The sequence below is a fragment of the Notolepis coatsorum genome (assembly GCF_963971535.1).
Source record: "Notolepis coatsorum genome assembly, chromosome: 1".
Lineage (NCBI taxonomy): Eukaryota > Metazoa > Chordata > Actinopteri > Aulopiformes > Paralepididae > Notolepis > Notolepis coatsorum.
In genome coordinates, this window is record NC_140165.1 from 192905430 (window position 1) to 192926953 (window position 21524).

The 21524-nt window shown below is 43.0% G+C and overlaps 1 protein-coding gene across 3 annotated transcripts in view; it reads left to right on the plus strand.

Annotated features, from left to right (window-relative positions):
- Nucleotides 1–21524, plus strand: part of LOC311241494 (nesprin-2-like) — a 292203-nt gene that overhangs the window by 239896 nt on the left and 30783 nt on the right. For all 3 annotated transcript variants that reach the window (XM_084330341.1, XM_084330343.1, XM_084330342.1), the window contains exon 11: nt 18715–18849. In XM_084330341.1, the coding sequence (XP_084186467.1) occupies nt 18715–18849 (135 nt within the window). The remainder of the gene's footprint in view (nt 1–18714; nt 18850–21524) is intronic.

The window sequence follows — 21524 nt, forward strand, 5'->3', positions numbered from 1 at the left end:
ATCCCCTTGGGGAAATTCAGGAAGGTCATAAGACCTTTACTAAAGAAACCCAAACTAGACAGTAATGTACTCATTCAGATAGGTTCAGAACATATATCAAAGGGAGAACATTTTACGTCAGGCTTGGAGAGCATTCTTCTGAGAAACATGACACCTACTTCGGAGTTCCACAAGAGAGCTGCCTTGGTCCATTATTATTCTCACTATACATCCTACCACTTGGAGACATCATTAGAAAACACAATGTATGTTTCCATAGTTACGCAGATGACACACAATTGTACATCTCCGCTGAACCAAATGATCCCACAGCTATTAAGTCCATTTCTCTTAGCAATAAACAAATGGATGACAAACAACTTCTGTTATGGGAAATGTCAAAGGACAAAACAATGAGCCGTTTGTATAAATCATTCTGAGTCGTTATTAAAAATAGAAACATAGTTTATTTCATCTGTGGCCACAAAATGAAAGTTCAGTTTACAGTCGGAGACAACATGTGTTCACACACTGAATCTGACCAGCAAAGTGACCAAGAGGTCTGGGCAGAACATAGTTTATACACACTTGCAAGACGTAACATTATACATCAGATATGATGATGAAAGTATAAACAAACTGGGTTCTCAGTAGGGGAGTAATAACACGACCTTGCTTTGACTAGCTGGGTACTTTGGACCTTTTAAAGAGACACACACACATTATACAACTGGCCATAACCAGTCAAGCTGTACAAAGATAAAATGATATCTCAACACAGATCTATAATGACTAGGGGTGTAACGGTACATGTATTCGTCCCGCAAATTTACGGTACGGCCGTCACGGTGCGGTACGCGCACCCATGCGACGAATACGCCCCACATCGCAAACACACCCACATGCAGGCACTCGCGAGGTCCGTGCGAGAACAGCGCGCGTGGCCGGGCACACCGAGCTCAGACTTCAGAGCGGCGAAAGTGCACGGAGGAGTAAGGCACATTTACATTGGAACAGCTGCAGGGTCATTACAGTTTTCTTTCGTTTTCTTGTGCGCCCGATAACGTTAACCAAATGAAACCAATGGAAAGAAACACACACGCGTCGCCGACACACACACACGCGCGCACCAACAAACACATCAACATTCTCCCCCGCCGGACTCACAGGCACAATCAAATAAAAAGAAGAAACATACTTTTCCCGACAGATCATCTGAACTCCACTGTGTTTAAATCCAAATATCCTCTGCCATTGTTGTAATATGTCATCTGTTCTCTAGTATTCAGTCTGGTCGTGAAGTAAAATTCTCTCTGGAAGTGAAACTGAAACTTAGCAAGGATACGTTTAAAGGGGCGGTAAGCAAGTGGATGCCTGAACACAGAATGACACCAGTATCACTAATTACCACGGCAAGCCTATAGAAAATTATTCTATTTAATAATAATTATCATAAATATAATATATAAATTTACAAAAATGTAAACATTTTACCAAATAAAATTACAAAAAAATTATATTAACCCTTTAATCGCCAAGGACGACTTTAGACGTCATTCCTCACCATGCGTAATCTGCCAATGACGTCATACAGCGTCTTTGAGATCAATATTTCAAAAATCTGTCATGGCAATCATATTTCACCCACGGAGACTTGAGATCTCCTGTAGATCTCCTCTCAACTCTCCAACGGTTCAAGACCGCCATCTGTTGGCCGATCGGCGAATCGCCAAAACCGGAAGTGAGCGGCAGGAAGTGGTGCTCACCCATATTTCGTCCGGCCACTCGCTATCGCTCCTGGGACTCCATCTCGACACACTGGATAATCGATCGGTTGCCCTAACTCAATAAACAACATGATTTGGACGTATATAGTATTATACAACCTGGAACTGGACCAACTAGATCGACATCCCATAATAGCGAACTTTCTGCTCCACGCTGATCGCCCCCTCCGGTCACCAGCAGATGATGAGGCATGACGTTTAGGATCTTGTACAATTGAAATTTTTAATCTGACGTCAATCGGTATCAAACTACATTTGATGATCTAATATATGTATTTATGTCTAACTCACGTTCTATGGAATGCTGCAGAAAACGATAAAAACATATTTATACTTTAGACCATATTTTAGTATGAATGTGTGAATGAAAAAGTAGAACGTTGCTACATCCTAAACGATAGATACTTGATGTTGAATGGGCCATAGTAATGTCAATTTAGCAATACAATTTAAAAGTTATAGCCCTGCAAACAAGGGGAACATCTCCATAGACAAATAGAGCTGGCAGAGGATGGTATAAGGATGGATATAATAGGGCTGGGCGATATGACCAAAAACGTTATCGCGATAAAATTATAAAATTATTTTCATATAATTCGATATCGATAATTATCGTCGATATAATGTCCGTCAAGTTTAATTAACTTCTTATGCTGCTGCGAATGTAAGATAAGATAAGATAAGATATTCCTTTATTGATCCCCTTGGGGAAATTCAGGCATCATAGCAGCATGGGGGGAGGGGGGGGGGGGTACAGGTAGTAAAACAACACAGTATACAGGTAGTAAAAAACAACACAGGCAGTGTAAAGAATTAGATCAATATGGTCAATATAATTTACTATCTGACTAGCTGAGGAATATTCACATTATTCAGTGTCACATAAGGTGCAGTATGCATGAGGTAGTGTTATAATTTACTATCTACTGAGTATACATTATTCACAGTATCACGGTATCCACTGAAATATACATTATTCACAGTATCATAGTATCCACAATGTCTCAAGTCGAGTTGATGTCGTCATCAGTCCGCGCACGTTAGTAGTTAGCCGACAAGCGGAGTATCTCATGACAATAAATATGACACTAAAATACTCTCTTCCGCCACAATATATTGAAACGAACTGTATACCCCACACTACTATAAACGTGGCCTCAGAATTCAAAACACACACATACTCGGCACGTAAATATATAAAACATCGCCGTGCAAGCTAATTAGCCTAGCAAGCCTGTAGTATCTAAGCGGTGTATTCCATGACACAAATTATGCTAAATATGACACTAAAATACTCTCTTCCGTCACAATATATTGAAACGACGTCCACTGTATACCCCCACTACTATAAACGTGGCCTCAGAATTCACGCCACACACATACTCGGCACGTAAATATATAAAACATCGCCGTGCAAGCTAATTAGCCTAGCAAGCCTTGTTGTTGAGTGAGTCCTACCTCCTTCCGGGTCTATTTCGCTCTCGGCCATCTCCTTCACTGATTGGTTGTTAGCTGTTGTGCGTAAACACGTCATCACGTAACGTTGGTTGTTGTTAGTGAGTGTGCTGAGCCGAGGCTGAACGGAGCCAAGCTTGGAAAATCGATATATCGAAACTTTGCGACCACGTTTCATGTTTATTTCGAGGAAATAATTTATCGCGATAGTTATCGTTATCGTTTAATCGCCCAGCCCTAGGATATAAGCGTGGCAGAGAAAGGGTTAATAATTATTATAAATATTTCTTTTCTGTTGTACCGAACCGTGACCCCAATACCGAGGTACGTACCGAACCGTGGCTTCTGTGTACCATTACACCCCTAATAATGACATGATGATATTTTCTATGACACTTCCTAAAATTAAATGAGGACAAAACTGAAATCCTACTAGTCGGCCCTATAACAATCTGTTATAATAGACTCAGAAGTAAGCTTTAAATCACACATCAATGAGGTGACAAAAACATCATTCTTCCACCTTAGAAACATAGCTAAGGTACAGCCATTTATAAATCAAAAGGACGCTGAAAAAACCCACAGAACGACTCCAACTCATTAAAAACTCTGCAGCTAGGCTACTAACTAGAACCAAGAGGAGAGACCACAACAGTCCAGTATTAGCTACCCTGCACTGGCTTCCGGTAACATTTAGAATCTAGGTCCTCCTCCTTATATACAAAGCACTAAATGGAACAGCACCATGTTACATTTCAAATTCTCTTGCCAACAACGTGCCTTCTAGAATATTACGATCATCTACTACTGGTCTATTGAAGGTTCCCAACCATAGCCTAAAGAAAATCGGGGCCTTTGCAAACTATGCACCAAAGCTATCTCTAAATATGTATAAAACATTTTAAAAAAAAATGTAAAAGCTAAATACGTACCTCTTCACCATAGCCTTTTAATACACTCCGCTGCTTGATTGTATATGGCACTATTTTACTCTGCCTATTCTATTTTACTCTTTTATTACAGGTTCTAAACGGTCAGGTATTGAACTGTGTGGGTATCAAGCCCAGGCCTAGAACTGCGCCCTGAGAGAGGGAACTGCGCCCTGAGAGGGAGGTTTGCCCTGAGAGAGAGGTTTGAATGGTCAAAGTGGGTATCAAACAGGAAGAAAGACTGTCGGGTTTTAAACTGTGTGGATATCAAACAAAGAAGAAAGTGGGTTAAACGGTTTTAAACTGTTAAACAGTAATTCAGCATTAGTTTATTCTGTTAAAAGCAATACACTGCTCTGTTGTGGCACCTAGACTAATTACATCAACACTGTGATTATTGCACTGCAGTATTGCATCATTTTACTCAGTCTATTCTATTCTATTTTACTATTTTATTTTTGTCTATAATAATAACTGCCATAGAATCAAACCATATACAAGGTTTGGGATGCTGGAGTCTAATGTGAAAAACGATGGGATTTTTATATGTCTGCACATTTTGTGCCTGTCTTTTTTGGTGCTGTGAAGCACTTGTGAAGCTGCAATTGAAAGGTGTACATTTCAGACAGATAAAGTTTATTATTATTATAGTGGAATAGACTGTATTGATATGAATATAGAAAGTCACGCCTCACTGCTGACATCGACACATATCACAACCTCTTGTTAACATTCTCCAAAACCATCACTAATGCCAAAGCTTCTTTCTTCCACCATAGGATCGAGGCCTCTGCCAAGAATCTTCGCAAACTGCATGCTACCATGTCCTCCCTCCTCACTCCCCCCCCACCCCCCCCTCCCTCATCTTTCTCTGCCGAAGACTTTGCGATCTTCTTTGAGGAAAAAGTGGAGAACATCCGCAGCTCCTTCTCCCAACCCCCACCCATTCCAAATGCTGAATCGAGAACCTCATCCTTCACTCTGTCATCTTTCTCTCCCATTACAGAAGCAGAGACCCTGACACTGGTAACGTCAAACCGTCCGACTACTTGCCAGCTGGACCAGCTACCCTCCCCACTCCTCCAGACCATAGCACCAGACATCCTCCCATTCCTAACTGCAACCATCAACTCCTCACTCAACTCGGGGGTGGTCCCCACCTCCCTAAAACAAGCCAGAGTCACGCCGCTCATAAAAAAACCAACCCTGAACCCTACTGTCATAGGCAACTACCGTCCTGTCTCTCTTCTCTCCTTCCTTTCTAAAACACTTGAACGTGCTGTATCCAACCAACTTACTACTTATCTCTTACAGAATGACCTCCTAGACCCTAATCAGTCAGGCTTCAGGACTGGTCACTCCACAGAGACAGCCCTCATTGCGGTCACAGAGGCACTTCACTTAGCAAAAGCGAAAGGCCTCTCCTCTGTCCTGATTCTCCTAGATCTATCTGCAGCCTTCGACACAGTCAACCACCAGATCCTCCTTGCGGCCCTCGCAGGAATGGGAGTGGCTGGCTCTGCGCTGACATGGCTGTCATCATACCTCAATGACCGCTCCTACCAAGTGTCATGGAGAGGGACCCTGTCGGCCACCCGCCCCCTGCGGACGGGTGTCCCCCAGGGCTCGGTTTTAGGACCCCTTCTCTTCTCCCTCTACACTAAATCACTGGGTAACATTATCACGTCTCATGGCTTCTCCTACCATTGTTATGCCGACGATACTCAACTCTTCCTCTCCTTCCCTCCCTCAGATATCCACGTCTCTGTGCGGATCTCGGCCTGTCTGTCCGACATCTCAGCCTGGATGACGTCCAACCACCTCAAACTGAACCTAAGCAAAACAGAATTGCTCCACCTGCCGGCCAAATCCTCCCCCCTAACCGACCTTTCAATCACAGTCGAGAATGCAGCTGTGACTGCGTCCCCGACCGCCAAGAACCTTGGTGTTGTCCTCGACGACCAGTTGAACTTCTCTGCTCACATCACAGCGACGACCAGAACCTGCCGATTCCTCCTGAGCAACGTCAGAAGGATACGCCCCTTCCTGACAAAAGAAGCCACCCAACTCCTCGTCCAATCAACAGTCATCTCCCGCCTCGACTACTGCAATGCACTGCTCGCTGGCCTCCCGGCCACTGCCACTAAGCCTCTTCAACTCATTCAGAACGCAGCGGCCCGCCTGATCTCAAACCTACCGAAGTCGGCCCATGTCACCCCACTTCTTAGGGACCTGCACTGGCTCCCCATTGCTGCACGAATCCGCTTCAAGGCCCTCGACCTAGCATACCGTGCGGCAAAGGGAACCGCTCCCGCCTACCTCCGGTCAATGGTCTCTAACTACACACCCTCAAGACCCCTACGCTCTGCATCTTCTGGCCGCCTCAGACCTACTCCTATCCAAGCTCCGGGAGGGTCATCAAAGAGAAGTCGCCTATTCTCAGTCCTTGCCCCACAATGGTGGAATGAACTACCCACCCCAGTTAGGACAGCCGAATCACGTCCAATCTTTCGCCGTCGACTAAAGACGCACTTCTTCAACCATTATCTGAATTAAAAAAAAAAAAAAAAAAAAATCTAACCCTAACTAACCGTACTGTCATGCACTTGTCCTAATAAACTAACCTACACTGTAGCACTCAACACTTTGATGAACATTGTTGCTCAGCTGATAGAGTTGTGCCCTTCCTGATGGCTTGTCGTACAGAACTTGTAAGTCGCTTTGGATAAAAGCGTCAGCTAAATGACTAAATGTAAATGTAAATGTAATGATCGTAAGAGCCAGAGGAGAAACATACTAGGGATGTCCCGATTGCATTTTTTTGCTCCCGACCCGATCCCGATCATGTGATTTTGAGTATCTGCCGATACCGATCTTTCCCGGTCCGATCTTTCACATTAGTAACCAATTTGACGAATTTTTGTCAGAAACTGGCGAAGCGAGACAAGCCCCCTCGAGTGTGGTGGCTCACATTACATTCACCCTGAGCCCCTGAGAATGTGCTTCATACGAGAAATATTCAAAGTTTCAATCTGTTTGCACATTAGTATACATTCACAGTGTTCGACTTATGTAATGATTTGCTCCATTTTGGTCTGAAACGCCGACAATAATCCTCACAAAGCGAATGTTGACGTTATCCAGACGAACGTTAACTTCATTCAAGCGAGGCATTGCAATCAATACAGCTGTTTGGCAAAGCACCAGCTGTCTCCCCCATTCCTTTGCTCGCTCTAGTCACATAACGTGACGTATTAGATTGGTCGTGTTGAACGCAGCTCTGTTCTTTCCTCCACGCGGAACGTCCACCTTGCAAACATTGCAACTGGCTATTGGACTGGCTTCGGTTTCAATTTTAAAATGCTTCCAAACTTCTGACATTTTGTCTAGCTGCTCCGAGTCATCAGGTGGACATAACCTACTGGTGTTGCGGGAGCGACGTGTTGTGAGCTTGTAGGTCTGCTATTTTCGGCATACGTCACTGTCGTGCGACGGTGTAAAGGCCTCTACATGCTACAGCAACTTCAAAGCAACTTCAACACAACATCAGCGCGATTTCAGCGCAGTTGTTGTTTAGGGTCTTGTAGACTGTGTTGCTTGGACGTTGTGTACATGTCCCCCAAATCTAACCTAAACAACCGTTGCGTTGATATTGCAGACACTATAACACTTCCGGTCGGGGGATTTCAAAATAAAAGAGCGACGTCTAAAATCACCGGAAATACGTTTATTTTGTACATTATCTAACGTTAACAAGAACCTAAACTAACTTTAGTTAAACTAACTTTGCGCGTCGATGTTGCAGAAGCATAAAGGCAGAGTGTCTAAAACACTGTTGCTTTGTCGATGTTGTGTTGCAGTTGCTTTGAAGTTTCTGTAGCATGCAGAGGCCTTAAATCAAAGGAAATGCGTTTGTTTTGGCAAATTCTTCTGCTCTGTGCGACAATAAATAAATGAATGATGATATGTAATTTAAAACCAATACTAAGGCCTCGGGTATGAGTTCAAGACGTGAACATGGTCATGTTTGTTGAATACAATTTTAACTTTTTTATTTATTTTTTACTCCCGATTTTTTTTCTGATCTTCTGAAAATCATGTGATCGGCCCCCGATCATCTGATCGGGACATTCCTAAAACATACCACTATGCATCTTACTGTTCACGAGTTGAAACCACACAAATGACAACAGAAATTAAGAATTCCATATAAATCAATAGTTTATTAACGATGCAGCAGCCTGCTTGGTGAGGATGCATACGGAGTGCTCCTGGGCAGCTGCGCTCAACACACACACATGCACATATGCACACTACTAAATAAGATGTCACACTAAGTTGTCATGTTCTACATGTAGCAGGGTGGATTATCCCTGCTTCGTGGGAACGGTTGCTGGCAGTCTCAAGGTAGCTGGACACAGTAGAACTCTGTCTGACTGCACCCTCGTCTTTGGGCCTGGGGCGTCGACTGGAGGCTGGTAGTGCGAGTGGATGGGGCCCGGGATTTACCAACCTGGTCTGGTACTCTGGTCTTCCTTCCCTGCAGCAGAGCGGTCAGCAGTACTCCCCAACACGCTCCCACTCCCCCCAGTTGCTCCTTAAACCCTCCCACACCTCGTGACTGAATTGTTTAATACTGAATTAAATACTCTGAGTTCCCCCCGCAAGCAGTACCCTCCCTCAATGACCCTAGAAACCTTACAATGAAGAGGGAAAGGTGGAATAGGAAAGGATTAATACTAGGCACAGGAATGGACATGCACACAGAACCCCATTGAAGTCTTTATATTAATTGTACTGTTCAGTTACAATTATTTAATAGGAGTGGTCGAATGGACTGAAGTCCTACTATAGCTCCTGTGTGTAACTCAATACCTCATAAACACGTATATTATACACCCACCTCTGGGTTAATATCAGGGATAATATACTTCACTGTGTTTGACTCATCACCCACGTCTGGGTCTTCACCCTGTATAATACCTCAAAAGGCTTTAATTATACGGCCAGAATAATACCTCAAAAGGCTTTAATTATAATGCACCAGGTCTGTAACTTCCCCACAGGGAAAGGGTTAATTGGATGGGAAAATATTATTAAACACACATGTTATCACGCTCAAAGGAAAGGAACGAAAACAAAAGTGTGGGCCCACTAATACCTTGCAAAAAGCCCTATTCTAATGCCGGCATATATTGTTTGGGGTTCCCCTTATGAACTATAATAGCAACGCTGACTTCGCCCGCGGGCTGCACCACACTGTGTACGGTGTAAGGCCCCGGAGCATAGACGCTCGTTTATACTCATCCAAAATGGCCGCCCTCGCCGCGCCACTGTTGTCCGGTAGGCAAGATGGCGTCGAGCACTCTCGGCGAGGACACTAGCAGGCGGAGCGGGAGCAGAGAGGCAGTGCTGGCTGAGAGTGTGTGCTGGGCGATGACGACCTCTGCTGGACGGGACGACTCCCGTGCTGGCTGCTCCCAGCCGGTGCAAAGCTGATGCAGAACGCCGGTGAAGACAGCTGCTGACGGCCGGAGCAGACTGTTTGTAGGTCCCCGCACGTATCTTGGCTCGCACTCTATACCGGCACAGTAACTGCTATAACCCGACTACTAAGGACTCAGATATGTTATTAGCCGCACGCTACTTATACCGCACACAGTAACTATAATAACCCGATTGTTAGTGCTTGGCTCTGCACTGTTTGCTCACACACTATCGCTGGTACTTCTAGGATATTGCGTCAATTAGCCAGTACTTCCTATCACCCGTCGCTATCCCACGGGGCCCTTCAGCTTCACTTCGTCAACGGGGCTATTCCAAAGCACACGCCCGTTGTGGCTGCGACCGTTCACGGTCAAGTCCAAAGCCGAAGAGAGCGTCTTCCGTCTCTCTCCTCCATATATCTCCTCCCAACTCTCTCTGCCTGCCACCGCCCCCTGCTGGTCGCCCACTAGCTCCACAGGGAAAAGGACTGCAGAACAGAATCCAGTAATAGAAGAAGAAGACGCTTGTGTCATTGTTTGTGCGAATATCAATGAAACTAATTAGAATGTCTTGGTTCAGAAAGAGGAGATAAAAAGGCAAGTCAGCAGTTCTGAATAATAAACAATATTTTCAGGCTGCTACATACAGTATGACTACTATAGGGTCTTTATACCTGTATCACTGTACATATTAGTGTATTACAATCACAGAGGACCTGACATGGACAACACACATAGACACTGTGGTAAAAAAGGCAAAGCAGCGCCTCTACCACCTCAGACAATTAAGGAAGTACAGAGTATCGGGGAAAATACTCCACTCCTTCTACTCCGGGGCTGTAGAGAGCATCCTGACTGGGAATATCACTGCCTTGTTTGAAAACTGCACTGCCCAGGACAGGAAGGCCTTACAGAGAGTGGTGTGCTCAGCAGAGCGTATTACGGGCATTGCATTACCACCCCTGCAGGACTTATACAATAGGAGGTGCAAATCCAGAGCCTGCAGAATAATCAAGGACCCTCACCACCCCAACAATAGCCTGTTCAAGCTGCTGCAGTCAGGCAAGCGTCTCCGCATACACGCAAGAACAGAGACTCAGGCTCCGGTTTTTCCCCCAGGCCATCAGAACACTGATCTCTCCACACACAAGCACTCATGAACACACACACACACACACACACACACACACCACACATTCTACACTCTCTCACACACAAACACAAACACACCACAGGTCACTTTAAAAGAAAAAAAAAGAAAAACATAACTGGATGTTTTTGTATAGTATAGTTAGGATAGCATAGTGACACAGGGTACAACTGTATGTTGTATAGAAGTGTACATAGGACTCATTGCCTTTTGTATTTTATCCTAGTATTTTTATCATGTCTATTTTATTTCTATTCTATTATTATTTGTATTTTTTTCACAATCGAAACGGGCATGGCCACCTTCATTTCACTATTATGTCTTGTATGTATGTGATGAATAAACCTCTTGAATATTAATACTACATCTCTGTACATGCATCTGATGAGCACTATTAGTACTGATTATAATCAGTAGTATTGATATATTTTAATCACCTGTGCATTGTATGTTACTATTGCACTTTACTGTTACATTTGTACTCTGGTTGGATGCCAAGCCTATTTTCGTTGTATTGTACTTGTGCTGTATAATTATGATACATTTTAATATAATCTAATTTAATCTAATTTTGATCAGTCGCAAATTGCTTTTGCGTTGCCTGTTGACTCGGTCCTGTGCACACAGTCCTCATAAGGGTCAGCACAACTCGAAGTGCAATGCTTAGCCTCTCTCTTATATCCTTATAAGGAGCTTGCGGGGTCTTTCTGTATGCAAATTCAGGTGTACGAGAATGCGCTTTCAGTTTAAGAAAGAGTGACGTTCTTCATTCATCTGACAATATTTTGGCCATTTATGAACACCGTTTTACACGTTCAGGCATCGGGAGGAGGACCTTCGTAAATGTGTTCATACAAACGACTTATGAAGATAGTTATGTACACTTTCGAGGTCCATTGAACCCAACACAAGCTAGCATTCAGCCCAACACAAGCTGGCATTCAGCCCAACACTGACCCAACACAAGCTAGCATTCAGCCCAACACTGATCCAACACAAGCTGGCATTCAGCCCAACACTGATCCAACACAACCTGGCATTCAGCCCAACACTGACCCAACACAAGCTGGCATTCAGCCCAACACTGACCCAACACAAGCTGGCATTCAGCCCAACACTGACCCAACACAAGCTGGCATTCAGTCCAACACTGACCCAACACAAGCTAGCATTCAGCCCAACACTGACACAACACAAGCTGGCATTCAGCCCAACACTGACCCAACACAAGCTGGCATTCAGCCTACATCACATGAACATCACCTCCATCAGCTGTGTGTCTGTGTGACCTCCTCCTGACCTCCTAACCGGAGTCTGGCATATCTCTGGTTTCTGATAAACATGCCTGTGGAGGCACTCACTCACTCACTCACTCACTCACTCACTCACTCACTCCTCACTCACTCACTCACTCTCTCTCTCTCTCTCTCTCTCTCTCTCTCTCTCTCTCTCTCTCTCTCTCTCTCTCTCTCTCTCTCTCTCTCTCTCTCTCTCTCTCTTTCTCTTTCTCTTTCTCTTTCTCTTTCTCTTTCTCTTTCTCTTTCTCTTTCTCTCTCTCTCTCTCTCTCTCTCAAAATTCAATTCAAATGGGCTTTATTGACATGGGAAACATACGTTTACATTGCCAAAGCCAAACAAAACAATCAAACAGAGAAAACAAAATAAATCAGTACATTACAGACAGAATTTCTAGTACAGTCTTTATGGTGGTTGCATTCCGCTGGATGTCCTTTTCTTGTCACAGCAGCTCACAAATCTTGCTGCTGTGTTTGCACATTCTTGTATTTCTCCCAGTAGGTATGGGAGTTTTGAGTTATTGTCCATGTTTTCAAAGTCTCTTTGGGTGTTTGCAATTTGTGGGAAGTATATGTCTCTGATGTCTTGGTATAGTGGGCAAGTTGTTAAGAAGTGGAGCTCGGTTTCCACCTCATCTTGTGTGCAGTGGGTGCATAGTCTGTCTTCTCTTGGGAGCCAGGTCTGCCTATGGCGGCCTTTCTCAATGGCTAGGCTGTGCTTGCTGAGTCTGTACCTAGTCAAGGATCTTCTTAGTTTTGGGTCAGTCACGGTGCTCAGGTATTCTGCCATTGTGTACTCTCTGTTTAGGGCCAAATAGCATTTCAATTTGCTCTGGTTTTGGGTTGTTTCTTTCCAATGTGTCAGATAGTTTTCTTTTTGTTTTCTTATAATTTGATTTAGTCCAGTGTGTCTACTGTCTGGTGGTTCTGCTTGTGTTTGTGAGCAGAGTCCCAGAACCATCTGGCTGAGTGGGCATCTATCGAGGGTCTCTCTGTGGGTGAGGGCTATGTTGTGGAGTGTGTCTGGGTCGCTTTCTTTTAGGTGGTTGTGGAATTTGAATGCTCTTTTTTGAATTTTTATGATTAGTGGGTATCTTCCTAGTTCTGCTCTGCATGCATTATTTGGCGTTTTCCGTTGGATAAGACTTCACAACCATATAGGGAAATTGGTTCTATGACGGAGTCTAATATTTTGAGCCAGATTTTGACTGGAATGTCTAATATGATGTTCCTTTTTATGGCATAAAAAGCCCTTCTTGCTTCGTCTCTCAGGTCGTTCACAGCTTGATTGAAGTTCCCTGTAGCACTGATGTTTAGGCCGAGATATGTGTAGTTTTTTGTGTGTTCTAGGGAAATTGTGTCTAGGAGGAATTTGTGTTTTTGTTGTTGTAGGCTGGGCCTTTTTTGGAATATCATAATTTTAGTTTTGTTTAGGTTTACTGTCAGTGCCCATGTCTGGGAGAATTTGTGCAGAAGGTCAAGGTGCTGCTGTAGCCCTTCTTTTGTTGGGGACAGCAGCACCAGGTCATCTGCAAACAGTAGGCATTTGACTTCTGTGTTTGCTAGGGGGATGCCAGGTGCTGCAGTTTGTTCCAATGTTTTTGCCAGTTCATTTATGTATATGTTGAAGAGGGTTGGACTCAAACTGCACCCCTGTCTAACCCCCCGGCATTGAGGGAAGAAGTCTGTGTGTTTTCCCTCAATCCTCACAGCACATGTGTTGTTGGTGTACATTGACTTTATGAGGTCGTAGGTTCTCCCTCCAATGCCACTATCTAACAGTTTGTACAGCAGACCCTCGTGCCAAATTGAGTCAAATGCTTTTTGGAAGTCAACGAAACAGGAGTATACTTTGCTTTTATTTTTATTTATTTGGTTGTCGATTAGGGTGCTGAGGGTGAGAATGTGGTCTGTTGTACGGTGATTTGGTAGGAAGCCAATCTGTGATTTGCTCAAGGTATTGTTGTTTGTGAGGAAATGTGTGAGTCTGTGGTTAATGATCATACAGAGGATTTTTCCAAGGTTGCTGTTGACACAGATCCCACGGTAATTGTTTGGGTCATATTTGTCTCCCTTTTTGTGGAGCGGTGTTATGAGTCCTTGGTTCCAGATATTGGGGAAGATCCCGGAGCTAAGGACAATGTTAAGGAGTTTTAGTATAGCCAATTGGAATTTGGAGTCTGTGAATATGATCATTTCATTTAGGATACCATCCGCTCCGCAGGCCTTCTTGATTTTAAGTGATTTTATTTTGTCCTGTAGTTCTTGTAGTGTAATTGGGGAGTCTAGCGGGTTCTGGTAGTCTTTTATGGTTGACTCCAGGCTTTGTAGTTTGTCTTGTATGTGTTTTTGCTGTTCATTTTTTTGTATTGGGCTAAAGAGATTGGAGAAGTGGTTTACCCATACATCTCCATTTTGGATGGGTAGCTCCTCGTGGTGTTGTTTGTTTATTTTGTTCCAGTTTTCCCAGAAGTTGTTTGCTTTTATAGATTCCTCTATATCTTGTAGCTGGTTTCTAACATGTTGGTCTCTTTTTTTTCTGACTGTGTTTTTGTATTGTTTCAGTGTTTCACTGTATTGGAGACGTGTGTTCTGGTTGTCTGGGTCTCTGTGTTTTTGGTTTGATAGGTTCCTTAATATCTTCCTGAGATTTTTACAATCATTATCATACCATTTGTCATGCATATTTTTATTTCTATTTTTCCTCGCTTTCCTATTTGAGGCCTTTAGGTTGGATAAGGAAGCTGTAAGGTCAAATATGTTATTGATGTTTTCTACCGCCCCGTTTACACTTTTGCTGTTGTGTTGGAAGTTTTTTTCTAGGAATTGGTCTAGTTTGGATTGGACTTTTTGTAGCTTGATAGCGGATTGGAATGCTTCCATACTACTTTCTTTCCATTTGTAGTGTTTTTTAATAGTGTGTAGTTTGTTTGGTTTTGGTATTTCCTGGTTGGGTGTTGATCTATTCAGGTAGATAGTGGTTTTGGTGTGGTCTGACAGGGGTGTTTGCTGGCTGACTGTGAACGCTCTGAGAGACTCTAGGCTGAGGTGAATGAATGAATGAATGAAAACTTTATTTAACAGATTGCAGAATGGGTACAATACAGTACGGCTCAATACATACAATTGTTAAGGGGATGCAGACCTGAGAAAGACGTTCGTCTTGTTTCCATCAGGGTCCCCCATTTTCAATTCATATAGACATATATGACATACATGACATACAGATAGTCAGTACTGCTACATCTATACATTTATGACATACCAGATTTGCAAATACAGTACTGTTTGTGATACAGAAGGAGTCAAGAAAAGGGAGTATATACATTTGACGTAGAAACTGTACATTGGAGGAGGTTGGGTGGGGGGGGTTGGGTACATTGGGATATTGACAACCATACTGGGTAATTTACATTGGAGGTGGTTGGGGGGGGGGGGGAGCGGGGGGGGGGGGGCGGGGGGCACACTGTATAAACAAGTAACACTGTACATTGAGGGGGGGGGGGGAGGAGACACTGTACAAACAAACACAATTGTACATTGAACTATTGACAAAACCATACTAGGTAAATGACTGTACATTGGAGGGGGTTGGGTTAGGATATAAAATAGTGATAAAATAGTCTACTGTACTGTTACCCAGAGATGAGCTATATGTGTACCTACCATAAGTGTCCCCTCGGAGCCTACCGTTAACTATGTACAGTCCCAGCGAGCGACAGAGCTGTATAAGTTGTGACCCATGTTTATTTGTTGTTTGGTCATAGTTATTTCTGGGGGGGGGGCATATTTGGGAGGGGATGTTCCCACCTCCTGGTAGGTGTTTGTCTCCCTGTGTGCTGAGAGTGTCAGGTTCTCGTCCTGTCCTGGCATTGAGGTCCCCACAGACTATAATGTGCCCGTAAGCCTGGAACTGGTTGATTTCGTCTTGTAGGATTAGGAACATGTCTTCCTTGTAGTATGGGGATTCAATTGGGGGGATGTAGGTGGCACACAGGTAGATATCTTTCTCGGTTGATGTAAGTTCCTTATTTATTTTTAACCAGATGAAAAAAACTCCGGTTTTGATTAGCTTTATGGAGTGGGTTAGTTCTGATTTGTACCATATTAGCATGCCTCCAGAGTCTCTCCCCTGTTTGACCCCTGTTAGCTTGGTGGATGGTACCAGTAGCTCTCTGTCGTTTGCAGGACAGCCAGTAGGACTGTTTCCTCTGTGCCATGTCTCTTGTAGGACCATGATGTCTGTGTTTGACATTTCTGTGGTAAAGTCTGGGTTTCTGCTCTTTGTTCCAAGGGCAGTTGACCTCAGACCTTGTATATTCCAGCTTGAAATGGTAAAAGATTTGTATTCCATTATTAGTGTTATAATCCAGTGGTTTTGTCCTGGACCACGAATGAGAAGATCTTGCTGATCATCTGATGCACGGTCAGCTCCCCGGGTGGAGATCTGTCTCTCTCTCTCTCTCTCTCTCTCTCTCACACACACACACAGAGTCAGCAGATGATGATGATGATGTCTGTTCCATTCCTAGCAAGTTCAGATCTTTATCACATTTATGTACAATTACAGTGAAATGTTTTGGTCTTGGCTCCTCAACCTTAGAGCAGCAATGTAATAGAATAAAACAAAGCAATGGAAGTAGCATAGAATAGCAGCATACAAATTATGTTAAAGTAGCATAACAAATATAATACAGTATATAATGCTCTGTACATATAATACAGTACACACACAATTTCCACAATTTTGGCTCTGTACACCATCACAATGGACTTGAAATTAAACAAGGTGTGCTTTAAGTACAGACTTCCTTCTTTAATTTGAGGGTATTTACATCCAAATAAGGTGAATAATTTTTTGATGCCCTTGATGGGGAAGTTCAGGCATCATAGCAGCATGGGGGAGGGGGAGGTGAGGTACAGGTAGTAGAAGACATGATACAGGTCATAGAATTATAGTACAGTGGAGAAGTAATAAATAAATAAAAATAGGCAGTGTAAACAATATAACAATATAATTATATGGGCAAGTAGGCAGTGTAAAAAAGTCAAGGTGCAAGACGAGGGTGGTATGTACTAGGGCTGACCGAAGCTTTTTTTGGCAATCGAAGCTTCGGGGCCGAGCTTCGATTTTAATTCGAAGCTCCGAAAAAAAATAATTTTTTTTTTTTTTTTTTTTTTTTTTTTATCTTATGTTGTGGGACTTGTACAGCACTTTCATAAACGTTGTTGTTTTTAAATGTGCTCTATAAATAAAGTGGGTTGGATTAATTAATTAAGTAGCCCCTTTCGTGACTGAGCCAACAAGGTTTCACTCAGCTGTGTGATTTAATTCAAGGTGGATCGCTGTTGTCGTTTGAACAACTTCAGATTTCATGGGAACTACCAATCCCCCAAATCAAGAATGTTTAAGATGAATGAAGTAAGATTTTGATTATTTGAAATATGGCCTGTGTAGACTAAACTATGCACAGAATTATGTCAGTCTACAAGGTCCGTATTCTACATGGTCCGGCAATGTAGACCTTGTAGACTCCACTACAGACCAATTATCAGTGAATGTTCATGAATTTTTAAGAAGGGCAACTTCCACAAAAAAACAAAGAACTCACCAAAACATCTCAGTAGCACCTTATCTAAATTTTATTTCCTATTTTGTTTATTCATCCCAGTATCTTTCTTTCTTATGTGTGGAATTCTACAAGGCATGTAGGTGTATATGTATTTGAGGATGATATCCTTCAAACAGGCAATAGTGATGATATAATTTGGGCAGTGCTGAGCTGGGTTACTTTCCTCCAGTGTATTTGTCCCCCGGCCCCACCCAATGGCCCCATGCGCGCGCACACACACACACACACACACACACACACACACACACACACACACACACACACACACACACACACACACACACACACACACACACACACACACACACACACACACACACACACACACACACACATTTACATTTAGTCATTTAGCTGACGCTTTTATCCAAAGCGACTTACAAGTTCTGTACGACAAGACAGCAAGAAGGGTACAACTCTATCAGCTGAGTAACAATGTTTATCAAAGTGTTGCGTGTTACAGTGTAGGTTAGTTTATTAGGAAAAGTGCATGACAGTAAGGTTAGTCACGGTTAGATTTTTTTTTTTTTTCTTTTTTTTTTTTTTTTTTTTAATCATTTCAGATAATGGTTGAAGAAGTGAGGCTTTAGTCGACGGCGAAAGATTGGACGGGATTCGGCTGTCCTAACTGGGATGGGTAGTTCTCACACACACACACACACACACACACACACACACACACACACACACACACACACACACACACACACACACACACACAAATCGAAGTAAAAAAAAAATTGATTTTTTTTTTTTTTTTTTACTTCGATTTTTTTTTTATGTTTGAAGCTTGTGCCATCGAACGAAGCTTCGAAGTATTTAAGACAGCCCTAGTTATGTACATGTTATATTAGCCCTATAATAAATCTAGTTACAACTTACAATATATATATATACTAATATATATAATCTAAAAATGCTAAATGCAAAAGAAAATCAATCCTAGAATGGTGTAGGACTAAATGCCCTGTGTGTGTACTCTTGTCTGTTTGTGTGTCAGTGGGACATCCTGCCCTCTCAGATACACCCTCATCGCCATGACGATTCACAAGGGGCGAGTCCCTCCTCTTCACAGTCACATGACCCAAAGAACCAGTCTGATTGGATGAGATGCAGATGCCAATCAAATCTCCAGGTAACTTGGAGTGTGTGCTGGTATCACGAGTCAACAATATTAGTGTCATACTATAGTAAATATCAGCAATTAGTCATTGGTTTAACAACCGCACATTGCTTGTGTGTGTGAGTAGCATCACTGATAATGATGTAGTGTTTAGGACTACCGCCGTGCTGACGGGATTCATTTTGAGGTTGATTGCTGTTCTGTTATATGCCACCAGGAGGCGCAAAGTCTCAAAATATTTAATAGCTTCCTGTAGAATCACTGGCAATCACCAATGATTTCTTACAAATGAAGGCGTTCAAAACACAGACGCACATCAATACAAACATATATAGTCATATTTATTATTATAATTATAAGAGAATTGTCATTATTATTATTTATTTGTCAGGCCGTGCACATCGCAGTCTGTCGGTGTCACACTGTTATTATATATCGGTTGAATGCCATATTTCGTCGTATTTATTACAGTATTATTATAATTATTTAGTTCAGAGGATGTCTGTACAATACACATGACGAGAGAGAGAGAGAGATGATGTCAATACAAGTGAAAATCCAGAAACCTGGCTATAGGCAGAATCACGAACAATGGTTTGTTCACACCTACCTGACTGCCAAGGTGTTGCCAGACTTTAGATAGTGCTCAAATACTTTATTCTAATATGCAACGTGAGAAAACTGCTTCGCGCTGCGTACTAGAGGGGCTCAAGCTCAATAACCATTTATAGCCGGTTTGTGTTATTATGAGTTTTAATCCGCAGTGCAGAGTCATCCCGTGCACATCGCAGTCTGAAATGGGAGGGCACAGATAATTAGATTACATTAGATTAAAATGTATTGTCATCATGTACTGTCTGTGTAATATCTGTTATAATCACAACTAACATGTTAAGTATTTCATGAGCAAACGAAATTCGTAAGATTGGCCATTTAGATTTATTATTTCAAGCGCAGAACTGAGAAATTCAGCACTACTGAAAGTTTTTTTCAGAACACTGCCTCTTGAGTAACAGACAAATGAATGAGGGGCGCTCCTCTGTTAACATATTCTGCGCCATGCAGTATGCCCATTTTATACCACTCTCTGCCAGTGCTGTAACCCTATGGAGTGGTTCACCTTCTTTGCAGGGCTATAACTTTTTAAATATTATAGCTATATCGACATTACTATGGCCCATTCAACATCGGGTATCTATAGTTCCGGATGTGGGAACGTTATATTCTTCCATTCATACATTGTCGTGTTAGTACCGTCGTGAATATAAGTATGTTTTTGGAGTGTATAGCAGTAATTTCTAGAACGCGTGTTATAGGCCCCGACGCGTATTACACATAATCGATTAGCGATTCGTTCCTATACACGCTATATTAAAAAATTCAAATGCATATGATCGCTATACATTATGCTCCATCATGCGTGAAGGAAAGGGGGGGGGGGGTCGTAATGATTCCTTGATTGTCACTAACGGCTTTCTTTAGTACGACGCCATACCTTGATCGGATAGATTGCAATGAAATAAATGGACAATCGAGCTGGAAATAACGTTAGATTCCTCTTACCTGTGCCCAATGAGACTGGAGGAAAAATATTCCAATTATTTGATGTCGATCTGCTAGATCCATTTTCCGTTTGTATGACGCAATAAATGCCGAAAGCATATTGATTCTTGCGTCTCGAAAGCGATCCCATGCACTCGAGTGTGTATCTTGATCCATGTTACAAGATATCTCTGCCGGAGCTTTTTCCCTGATGCACAGAGCGCCACTTCCGGTTTAGAATGGAGTGCAACCCGCCCGAAATCCACCAGGCGGCGGTATTGAGGCGTTGCAATATCAGACAGGGTCCAGCTGGCTCCCGGAGCCTTCCTGGATGAATTATGAATGCCAATAGCGAATAAAGTTAATAACGATCATAAAAACGAGTTAACTCGTTGTTGGCGCTCAACGATTGGCGGGCAATAACGAGAACTCGTCTTTGGCGCAAGATGTGTTAATAAACTATCGATTTAGGGCGGCTAGGTGGCGCAGTGGGCAAGACACTCGCCACCAACGCAGGAGATGCTGGGTTCGAGCCCAGCTCTCGGCGTTGCTACCAGCTTGGCTGGTCGTTCATACTAATACAATTGGCAGTATTAGGGGGTGGGAAGCTGGTGGGTGGGGATCGGACGTTGTGGACAGCAACTCCTACAGGTCGGTTGGTGCGCCTGCGCAGTAGAATCAGGAAGCGACGGGGGCGGCGTGTGTCCCTCCCACGCAGACCCTCGCCGCTGAGAGATCGCGCTGTGCAGGTGAAAAGATGCGACGGCTGCCTCCTCGAGTACCGGAGGGGACACGTGATGCAAGGCTTCGTCCACATTGCAGCCGGCTTGTGGGAGGCATGGCCAACAGCGTTCTAGACAGGGGAGGGTAGAATTGGACAATACGAAATTGGGGAAGGGAGAAAAATAGAAAAATGGGGAGAAAAAGTAGATATAAAAAATAAATAAAAAAACTATCGATTTATATGGAATTTGTTATAAACTTATCGCTCGTCTTACTCACAAATTCTATGGTAGATATGAAAGGGTTGCGACATGCCAGTGTTAGTGTAAAATCGGTAATTCTGGTTAGGACCTCGGTCCAAAACCCTTAAACTCAGATGATATTTGCACGTCAATGGTCAGATTTTGTTTCCACGTATCATA